Source organism: Sinocyclocheilus rhinocerous, unplaced genomic scaffold (assembly GCF_001515625.1).
Source record: "Sinocyclocheilus rhinocerous isolate Xijiao unplaced genomic scaffold, SAMN03320098_v1.1 scaffold321, whole genome shotgun sequence".
NCBI lineage: Eukaryota > Metazoa > Chordata > Actinopteri > Cypriniformes > Cyprinidae > Sinocyclocheilus > Sinocyclocheilus rhinocerous.
In genome coordinates, this window is record NW_015640442.1 from 232,442 (window position 1) to 244,558 (window position 12,117).

Sequence of the window (12,117 nt, forward strand, 5' to 3'; positions counted from 1 at the left end):
AACGTGCGATTAGTCGACTAATGCTTAAAATGAACGATTACTAGTCGACCAGAAAAATCCTTAGTCGAGGACAGCCCTACTTTCCACAAACAAGGTTTTTTTTTTTTCCTATAGAAAGTATTGGAAAATATTGTTCACCCAACTTAAAGTCAAAGTAGGTATTCTAAGAGCAGCTTTATTTTCTATTAAAAATTTGAGACACAAACAATATACCACATTTTTGTAATTAAACCTCAAGTTATCAATTTAATATCAACTCAACTTATCAAAATCTGTTGACTCAACATCACTGTATTTTAATTGCTGGAGAGTAACAATTTTAAAACTAGTTATTTTACATATTATATTAGATTAATAGCTGATCGTAACATTTTTAGTCCGTCTAAAGAACATGGTATTTGTACCTTTAGCTTATCTCACATAATAAGTAAATCAATCAATCTGTGTTTCTGCTCTTCTCTAGCTTACTTTCAAGTGTAGTTGTCTAATAAACAAGGATTTTATATATTCTAAATATTGAAGTCTCTTTGACAAATTGCTTTTGTTCCTCTTCTGTAAGCTGCTTTGAATAAAAGCATCTGCTAAATGTGCGTATGAAAGTCCAGACACAGACCAGGGGAGGACAGAGCTCTACTTCCAGAGAAGATGGTGTTGTTTGAAGATCCGTAGAGGAAGGGAAAGGAACAACAATACTAATGGGTGGAGCTCATGTCCTGCTCACACTGTTATCAGAGCGATCCCTATCACAGCGACTCGTACTGAAATCCCTCTGAGAAGAGATCAAGAGGCAGGTCTTCGGCTCATTTCCCGTTGTGGGCCAAAATGGCTCATGGCAGCTCCCGTTCCATTTTCTCCTTCCTAAAGGACCCTTTGTGCGGTAAAAACCAGCGTCTTTATGGACCCTAAACATCGGGAGTCCTGCACTATTTTAATGAGGGTCATCATGAGGTTAAATGGTAGTAATGAAGGAACAAGTGGAGAACAGATCCCAGACACAAGCGTTTTGGCCTGCGTGTTTAGTTTGCATGGGGGACGCGTCTGGGACAATAGACCCTATTCATGTCGACCTGAGGAGATGGGAGTCTGTCCTCTGTGCATCGTTAATGGATTGTAGTGCATCATGTGTGGGGTGCTCTGCAATGTAGCTGCTCTGTTTCAAAATGGCAGCGTGACCAAATATGTGCGGAATCTGAACCATTCACGCTCCGAAGTTAGAGTGAGAGCAGCAGGCCTGCAAATGATACGCTGCTCTCAACCCACACATTTCTCATTTCAGCACTGTTTCAACAGAACAAGCCTTTTGTTTTCCTGCTCTTCAACCACACGCGCATCATTATGGAGCTTTATGGGTTTCACACCATCAAACACTGTGTACGATGCAAACAAGCAATGCGATGTGGCACGACAATCAGAGTATCTATTGCTCATACTTGGGTTTAAGATTCAACCTAACCTCAAATCCCAAGCACATCAGTGTGTAACCCCACCTGCATGATTTGTGACGGATATGAACCATGCCTCAAGTTTGTTGCAGAGAGAAGTACCATAATGCTATGTCAAACTCTATTAAAATCAACTGGGTTGAGTTGCTTGGGCATTTATAACTGGTTTTCAATCCTGTCTAGGGGACCCAGAGCACTGGACATTTCACATTAGCATATCTTTAGTGCCCTATGATGCAGCGATGTAGAAAATAAGGACTGAATCAAAGAATTTATCAATTTTTTTTCCCCCTGAAATTCTGTTATCTACTTAGATTTTTTTCTGAATTTCTGATTTAATACATAATGGTGATAATCAAAATAAGGCATAAAACCTGACAAAAAGGGCACTTTTATTGTAAGAATTATATTTTATGAGTCTATTGATTAGACATGCTTTTTGATTATTAAAACATAATTAAAGCATTAAAACAGAGAAATAAAATGGAATTCATAGGGCCCTAAAATTTAGCTTTTGTTACAATGTTAATAAATTGCTGTTACATTATACAAGCTTCATGATTCCAGTTAATTAGACAAGCTTTTTAATTACTAAAATTTAATTAAACATTAAAACAGAATTCAGAAAAAAAGGAATTTGAGGGGGAAAATAAAATTGATTTAATAGATCGCTACATCTTTCGCATGACTTGTTGCCACACCTTTTGAGGCAGAATAACGGTCCAACGATCTACAACAAAACAGAGCAAGCTTTTGAGATAACCAATTATTTAATTACTATAATTCTAATTTATTAGGAGAAATTCCATCAAAAGTGAAAAAGTTGGTTAAAAAAAAAAAACTGACCACCAACCGGACGGATGCCATTTTATATTTTAGCTCAACTTTAACAGAACTGCATGCACAGGATTGTGGGATATCACAGGCAGCGAAGAATACATCATATCCTGCTTTCAAAAACTAGTCAGATGAAGCTATCTCAGTAGACTGGATGTGAGATGAGCACTGGATTCAGAAACGCCTTGTTGCCTTCCTACCTCTGTATCCTGTCTGCAGAGGCAGCATTCTTCAGCTTTCAGAGACAGAAACTTAGTTTAGCTCTCTCCAAACGAGTGGATGATCTGAGTCTGGTGTGTTAAATAAGGGAGACACAGAAAATGTGCAGTGCGGCTGAAGCTCAGGACTAGGACTGAAAACCAATGACTTGTTATGTTCCATGATGGTTATAATGCTGACTCATGAGGCAGCTCACTAGGTATTGGGGAAAAAAACTACTATTTCCTAAAATGGACCTTATAGATATTTTGAGAAGTTAATGACAGAGAGATCAGTGCATTGACATTCTCAGAGGAATGGTGACGGCGATCGGAGACGTACCTGATCCAGGAGTGAGCAGTGGTCCTTCCAGCTCCAGCGCCTCCTCCTCCGCCTCCTCCAGCTTTTTCTTCTTCTTCTTGGGGTCGCGGGGCTTGCACAGTAAGGAGAGCTCCTCAGGATGCCGGATGTCTGTGGAAGAAGGACTCGTTCTAATTAAAAGGTCGGTCCATCACCCTCAAGACACAAGATGTCTCAGACTCTGAGGGTAATTTCAACAGCAAAAAGACATGTAGTGGAGACTTAGAAACAGACATATGCAAGCTTCAGTAAGTCTAGACGAAAACAGGCACATTACAACTCATGTATATCTAATGTACATTTTTAAAACAAGTTGGCTTAATCATCTGATTTATCCAGCAATAATTCCCCCTACAGTGGCCATGATGTCATGCTTACAGGGCTGAGCACATGTTCATTCTTTAGACTCCCATCATATCAGGGAGTCTGAGGTTTTTATAGATCTCATGCTTCGCTGCTAGAGGACTTGTTCCACATAGAATTATATTAATTATTCGCATAATATTAATTACAAAATTATAAATATGTTCTGCATGTGCAAGCACTACTGAAATTACACTTTCCAACATGACCTCAAATTCTGCACAAGGTGAAAAAGTCTATACAACAAACAAAATATTTTATTTAATTAATTTAACATTTTAATGGTTAGATTAATTTTAAGTAATCAAAAAGCATGTCTAATTAATTAAAATCGTGAAGCTTATGCAATTAAATTTTATTTTTCAATTCAGGATTCCATTCAATTATTATTATTATTATTATTATTATTACAGTGCTAATCAAATGAAGGCATAAAACATTAAATTAATCTTTTAAAATGTAATAATTCAAAATGTAACTTTCTTTTATTTTTAGACAAAGTTCTGTACAACTGTTTTTCCGTTGTACAGAAAATAAAAACATGGAAGAAAAAAAAATAATAATAATAAAGTTAAAAAAAATTGCATTATTATTATTACTATAGACATGCAGACTTCATTTTTCAATATCAGTCCTTTTGCAGTTTAATATTCATATTAGGCACTAGACTATATCATGATAAGATCAGCCCTACTTTTGATTTATTTATTCAACATTTGCTGAATTCCATAACAGTGTGTTATACTGTAAATTCCATTGTTGTGACTGGATTTCGTCTGCATTTTCCACATTGCAAAAATCAGAGGGCCGTAAATAGTAGGGCTGGGTATCGTTCAAAATTTTTCGATATCGATACCGATACCTTGACTTCGATACCGGTTCCTGAACGATACTTTTTTCGATACCAATTTTATGAAATCAATTTTAACAAGATTACATTATCTAACATAAAAACTTTGGACCGGTCTGTCGCTTGTCGTTTGTCAGAGATAGTGGAAAGCCGACTTGAAACGCAGTGGAAACGCCAGTACCATGAGGATAGTTTTCATTTTAGAACATAAACGCACCAGTGTAAATGTAGCCTTACATCTAAGGGGGCTGGGACTTGGCTCACTGACGCTGATGAGATTAACCCCTTAGGTATCGAAATTTGGTACCGAACGACGAGACGTTTTTCGATACTCGATGGTATCGAGGCAATTCGGTCGGTGCCTAAAAAGTATCGAACTCAATACCCAGCCCTAGTAAACAGTGTCTAAAGATGTCTAAAGCAGACCAGCGATCTAAAGAACCCTTGAGAAGACGACTCCAATAAGTACATAATGAAATTCTAATAGAGATTTTGCATCCAGAGTGAAACATTCAAAAAACCATTGCCAGTAATCGGCGGTGACAGTTTCAGCATTAAATTACTTTTTATTGAAATTCTTGCAGTTTGATTCTCCACTACTTTAAGCATTATGGCAGGACGACTCGCACTCCCTGGATTTTCCACAGTCCTGGAGGAAACGAGTGTGACGGAGTGCAAGTGTGTTGGGGAGGGGCTTCACGGCTTGGCAGGAATGGCTTGTTTAGTTGTGTTACTAAAGCAAAAGCATTCCAGAGGTTTTAAGGACTACCAGATGGCAGTTCTCTCTCTCCGAGTCTGCCCTTTTACAGCCATATGTGAGCGAACTGCAGCAGGTCACTGGAGTGCAATCAACAACAAACAGAAGATCCTTCAGCAAACGCTCCCAAATCAAACAGCCGTAACTCACAAGAAACTTGCAGAGAACGCTCTGACTGAGAAACCACACATTTATCATTTTATTTCTTCTCTGACGAGCAGTTCGTGTGTTAGGCAAAGCACTCTGCAGAAACACAGTCCGCTCGCTCTAAGAGGCAAATAATACACACACACACTCCAAATCACTGCATGCCTCACATGAGAATGCAACAGTAACGTGAGGAGAAAACGCCCACCAGAACAACTGATACCACCAGAGAGAGAGTAAGCATTATGAAGCCAGCGGTGAACAATGATATGGCCTCTGAATGAAAACACAGACTAATTCAAGAGCTGCACTTCACATCACAGCTATTCACAACCATTTTCAGTTTAAGGCCTAAAGTAAAAGTACACGCATATCACAGGGCTCCAGACTCATTCTTCCCACCGGTCGCTCTTTTGCGACCAACTTTCTCAATTTGGTCGCAATTTTATTAAACATATGATTAATCAATGCATGCTGATGAACTTTTATCATAGTTTAGTTATATGGTAACGAAAGTGTTCAGCATTCAACCCGTTCTTATTTGTGAATTGAATTTTGTGAACGGGAATTCCTCTTTTGCTGTGTTATAAGCGGGCCTCATGCGCTTTTACTTTCACTTTCGAATTCGCGATCTTGGTGTCACGTTTTACAAGAAAAAATAATTGTATGTTTTGCTTATATCTATACACCTTTCAATTTTTAAGACTAAAACAAAAGATGGATCCATTTTTATTCTTAATTAAAAAGCACAACAATAATAAAACATTAGGCTACAATGACAAACTATCGTACATAACGTTTATTAACAAAAACGAATAAGATGAGGCATGGCACACACCACATGCTGTATTATATACCGACTAATAAATTACAGAATGTTTAGCAAACACTGAGGAATCAAATAAATTAATGGTGCAATGTGTAATATTTACAACGATTTATTGACAGAAATATAATATACATAACTATGTTTTCAGAGGCGTACAAAGACCTTACTTAATGAACCGTTATGTTTTTATTACCTTAGAATGAGCAATTTCTATCTACATACACCGCGGGTCCCCTTACATGGAAGTTGCCACCATTTTTCTACAGTAGCCCTAAACGGACAAACTGCTCTACAGAGCACGTTTGTCACTATGTTGTTCTTGCGAATAAAACACTGACACAATGAACAAGTACATTAATATTCGCAATAACATAGGCTTATTGAATATTTAAGTAAATATAATTCCTTAATTATATATTATATTATTATTATTATATATATAATCTGTGTGTGTATGTGTTACGATTTAACGAGGTCATATTCAGAAACCAATGAAACCGAAACCAAATAGCGTTGAAACAGGAAGTGAAGTAAACAGAAGAGAATGACAAAATAACGATCCACATAACAGAACATAAACCTGACAATAAGATTGTTAGGCTATTGTTAGCCTACATGTACAACAGTTCATACTGATCCTCGAATCGGACTGCACAAGAGACTTTCTATTGATATTTCCACCTGCACGCGTTCTAGACGAGCTGTCAGTCAGTGCAGTTAGATTGTTGCGCCACAAGGTGGCGGCAAGGGACTGTCTTTGAGTGAGTCTTTAAACAGTTCATTCAACTACACGTTCAAAAACACTGCTTCATTCAAAGAGAGACATTAACAAGAGAGGGTTTAAGAACATTAACAGCAAAATTTCACTTTTTGGGTGAACTATCCTCTTAATAGGGGCATTTAAATATCACGTGGGCTTCAAGCATTACTCATTTCTGGTTATCTGTGATTTGGGATTCATTTAAAAATAGAATTCCTGAGCAGACGTCCCCTTCTGTGGATCTCTCTCATCACCGGCAAACTCTGGCTCCATGACCAAGTGATTCCAACTAACGAAGAAGAAACTCCCAATTTCTCTGGCAGCTGAGACACCGAGAGAGAGACCGCATATGTGAGCTGGATGATCACCGTCTCACTGGCTGTCTGCAGCTGCTGCCAGTTGAAGTGCTGTAAAACTCCTGTCCCTCATCCTTTCCTCACACTACTCTGCATGCTCTACAAGACATACAGGTATTGGGGACCCAAAAGCATCTGGACACTAAATAATACCTGAATGCCATTGTATTAGATAACAAAATATGAAACTCGAGTGTCATTTGCAAACAAACGATGCTGGGGCTTTCCTCAGAACTAACTGTGTGTCTCAATACTTTAAAAAAAAAACATGCACAGTTTCTATACAGACAAAAACTTTAAAATATCTATATCAATGCTATCAATCTATTTGTACTGATTACTAGGGTTGCAAAGGGGTGAAACATTTCCGGTAAATTTCAGGAAACGTTCCAAAAATCCCTGGAAAGTTTCCAAAATTTCTGGAATATTTCCAAAATTTGCTGGAAATTTTCCACCTTTTTGCAACCCTACTGACTACTAAAATAATAATTAAATCAAACCGTTAAGGACCTGGAATTGTTAAGAGAAATCAAAACTGGAATCAAACCCATCTCTCATATCGATCTTTTTTTTTTTCAGGTTTGAAATGACAAATATAGTTGTTAGATGTTTTGCTTTGGAAACGTTACAGTGATGTAGTTACAAAAATGATTGTTTTGGTCTTTTACAACAATAAATCCTATCGACCTACTGAAGTATGCACATAAATAATAAATGTAAATACCAACACTTCATGCTATTTTTGTGTGTGTGAGTTTGAGAGAGAGAGAGTTGGGATCAATTCAAATCAATTTGAGAAAGAGGAGGTCATCTGACTTCTTTCCTGGTCGAAAGACTTTTTTTTGCAAATATTGACAGCGAAAAAGATTCAACCTGTAAGTGCTCATAAGGCCTTGTTTTCTATATAGGGACACAACAAAAGTTACCATCAGCCAGTTACACTGATAAGAACTGTTTACGAAACAGGATTTGGAGCGGTTCAAGGGCATGCTGGGTCTTATCTATGCTACGAAATACAGATCAGTGTGTTTAATAAATAATAAAGACCAGCCAAAAGACCAGAAAACAAGAAATGTGGTCAAGCACACCTTTAACCAATTCAGTTATTAGATACCAGTGCTATGGCATTATCACAGCCCTCAAGCCTCAAAACAACAGCAGTACCACAGGATTTTCCAAAAGGTAGAACAATGATGCACAGTAGTAAATATCATCAGCATTATCATGTATTATTTGAGCCAAATTCTGCGTTAGGTCCATTTACAGATGACATAAGAGCACAACAGAATGAAACTGACAACTTGTGAGCATCTTATGAACAGAAGCGCATAGTTTGAGATGCTGAGAACAAAACAAGACATAACGCCCAACACGACATCCGTCTGATGCATGTGTATATAGACCAACAATTAAAAACAGAGCAGAAGGAATAGAGAACACAAACTGCCCCTTAATGCATGTTAAACAGCAAACCACACAAGCAGCTCCTATGATGTGAGGGGTCTGGGTTCATTTAGAGCGCTCACATTAGTTATTGAAGACATATCTTCAAATTGAAAATTCAAATTAAATTTTTTTGGTGGTGCAATTTTTCTGTTAGTTTGTTGTGAATATGAGGACTATAGGTTTAACTGAAATGCTGCAATGCCGTGTGAATGTGAATTAATTAAAATACATTCAGAAGAACTACATTATTTTTGTAATAATATTCCGATATTCATAAGTATAACAATACTACTAGGGATAGGGATACTTTAGCTGCTAAAGAGTTATTGTCAAAACCCTGTGTGTTTACATTGTTTTTGTATTAAAGTTCCTGTGAAGTGATTTGATGAGTGCGGTTTTCTTTTCCCCGATGTTTTGACAAATGTGACTCTGGAGCACAAAACCAGTCATGAAGGTCAATTTTTTGAAATTGATATTTATATATCTATACAATAAATAAGCTTTCCATTGATGTGTGGTTTGTTAGGAGAGGACAATATTTGGCCAAAATACAACTATTTGAAAATCTGGAATCTGAGGGTGCAAAAAATTCTAAATATTGAGAAAATCATCTTTAAAGTTGTCCAAATGAAGTTCTTAGCAATGCATATTACTAATTAAGTTAAATTAAGTTTTAATATATTTACAGTAGGAAATTTACAAAATATCTTCATGGAACATGATCTTTACTTAATATCCTAATGATTTTTGACATAAAAGAAAAATCTATCATTTAGATCCATACAATGTATTGTTGGCTATTGCTACAAATATACCCCAGCGACTTAACACTGCTTTTGTGCTCCAGGGTCACATATGTCGTCTACTCGTCAGTGCTGTTTATAATCCAGAGGCTTTTTTTTCTTACAGATTAATCAAGTTCGATTTATTTTAATTTTTTTTTACAAATTGATTTTCAAAATAATTTACATAAATATTATGTGAAAAAAGTACTAACTCTATTGCGGCAATGTTGTTTTATTATCATTAAACTGATTGATATCATATATATTGCATTATTATCGATCATCAGTGTCCAAGATATCCACATAAGCCATTAAAAACCCATATCAGATGATCACTATTGACAACACAGCATGCTTTAGATGTTTATTGCTGTATGTATAATGTACTGTTTCACATACTATTTTTAAAACAGTGGGCAGTGTTAGCAGTACGCTGGGGTGTTTCAAAGTTAAAGGCTATTGGCTTTTTAAAAAGCATGTGCCCTTAGATTGGTCTACAGGAAATACATCAGCACATGAAAACATGTTTGTCAGTGCATTTGATGGGGCCTTTAAGCTGTCGCTGTATTCTGATTTAGCACCATCTCTCTACCAAAGCCTACATCTGTCTCAGCACTGAAGGCTGAATGCGCTCTAATGTATAGCAAAATAACACAATTATCCTGACTTGCTGTTCTTCACGACCAGCGGGGAGATTGAGTTAGGCTAATCGAGCTATGAAAAAGCGGAGTAATATTTTAGGGAAGGCAGCAGCACTCACTGAAGGTTTTGCAGATGTCGGACACGGCCTTGAAGACGCGGTCAGAGAAGTTGACCTTCACCCTCATGTGCTTCATGTTGGGCAGCTGCAGGCGCAACAGCTTCTGCTGCGGCGTGAACAGCAGCCTGGCGTCGGCCTGAATGCCGTATTTATCCAGCGTCCAGTGCGTCTTTAGCAGCCAGGTCTTCTTCTTCTCCCACCACAGCGCGTGATCTGACCAGTCCTTCTTCACATCTGCGTAAAGAGAAATATGACAACGTTAGGAATCACATTGACAAACACTGGGAAAGGGAGGGATGAAAAGCAACCGAGCTAAAACTGGCCTCTAATTTGGCTGCACACAAGGCAATGCGATGGAGTTGAAAATGAGATCAGCTGGAGGGAAACACGGTTAAGTGTCAGATGTGTTTGTGAAAGTGAACTTGCCAAACTGGAGGGCTGCGTTCTGGTCTGGATGAAAGCAAGAGGCCAAGCATTCATCGGGAGGCTCGAGCGCACGGGCTGAGAACAGGAGCAGTTGGAGGTGAACCGCTGAGAAGTGTTTGTATGTGTGAGTAAGGAGATCTTTGTTCCACATTCACACTGTAACCTGAGTCTGATACTCTAGACCTGCTTTTCCTCTAACAGCTGCACACAAACAACACAGGAAGTGGACTGCAGAAGAAGAATCCAATTCATAATAATCAGGAGACATATTACATGCACCCAGCATACTACGCAGGGCTCTGCACTTGTTTGTTTGTTTTGGAACACTCGGGAGGGCAGTCAAAGCCCAGTGTTGTCACGAAAATGGAATTTATAACTTTGATATAATACCTTGAAAAATATTGATATTCCATATACCATTGTCAATACCACGGGGTAAAATTCCCACAAAATGAAGGGTAAAAAATTTGAACTGTCTAATTCAGTTTTTGTTTGACCGTAGTCAAAGTATTTCTTAACTATAATAATAATAATCACATTATTAGTATTATTGAGCAGACATATACTACTATTATACTATAGCTGCATTGTAAAATAATGAGTATTCCATGCTTGCTTTACAGTCAGAAAAATGACAATAAAAATTACAATTTCTTCAATTGAAAGAGTTACACACTCAAACTTTCATTTTGTTGGAAAATTGCAGGAAAGCTCAGTTTCTATCAGGGTTACTATAGTTCACTAAAATTGAAACTATTAAAGAAACATTATCTTAAAAATAAATAAATAAAAGAAATTTGAATTTGAAATTTGATATTTTGATATTTTTTTCCATCTAGCTGCCCAGGAAAGATTTCTCTTTTTTTTTTTGGTTGTTGTTGCTGTTGATGTTTACTTTGATCCACTAAGGTAACAAAACTGAAATAAAAATTAATAAAGCTATAGAGACAAACATGCAAAAAACAAAACCTAATAAAAATGACAAAAACACAACAAAATGACTAAAAATTTACAGAAAATTACTATAAAATTCATACTAAACTGTAAACCTGTATACTAGTATAACTGAGATGCTTTTATAGTTTTTATTAATAGTTTTAATTCGTTTTATTTGTATATTTTCAGTAAATTTTTTATTTCTGTTAAAGCTGCTTTGACCCAATACACAAATAAACCTGAAGTGAATTTTAACTTCTCATTATAAATCTGTGTGAAATGCATGAAAGTATGCAGTGTTGCGAAAAATGTTGGAAATGATGTGAAAGATAAAATCAGCATAATTAGTGCACACTGCTCCCAAATCCATGTTAAACAGTACATGTAGAGATGGACTTCACTGTATTTTCTGTGAACCGCGAGCTGCTCTGAGCCACTGAAAACACTGGATCATGAGCTGCTCGCGTGCAAGAGTCCAGTGACGCTCTGAAACACGCAGCACAATGGACTATATTAGGGGTGTAACGATTCATTCGTTTTCTCGATGCATCGATTACAAACCCTGACAATGTATATGCATCGATCTTGAAACATGGATTTTGAATCGGGAATCGTCGATTTCGGACAGTAATCGATTTAAAACGCTAAGAATCGAATGAATCGTGATTTCTAGAACGATTCAATGCTTTCAAAATATATACACATTAAATTACTACAAGCAGGAATTAATGGAGACCTGGAACAGTGTTCGTGCCTCACATCTCTCCTTCACGCGCTCCACTATTTACTGACTGTGACTGTTACAGGATTGCGCTCGCGCTCCGTTCGTCTCACTGACACATTTTTTGAGCAGCTGATGTGTGAT

At 37.2% G+C, this 12,117-nt stretch overlaps 1 protein-coding gene across 3 annotated transcripts in view; it reads right to left on the bottom strand.

Moving 5' to 3' along the window:
• Nucleotides 1-12,117, bottom strand: part of LOC107752717 (FERM domain containing kindlin 2) — a 73,072-nt gene that overhangs the window by 18,845 nt on the left and 42,110 nt on the right. For all 3 annotated transcript variants that reach the window (XM_016568740.1, XM_016568739.1, XM_016568741.1), the window contains exons 3-4: nt 9,891-10,124; nt 2,820-2,948 (exon numbers count right to left, since the gene is read on the bottom strand). In XM_016568740.1, the coding sequence (XP_016424226.1) occupies nt 2,820-2,948; nt 9,891-10,124 (363 nt within the window). The remainder of the gene's footprint in view (nt 1-2,819; nt 2,949-9,890; nt 10,125-12,117) is intronic.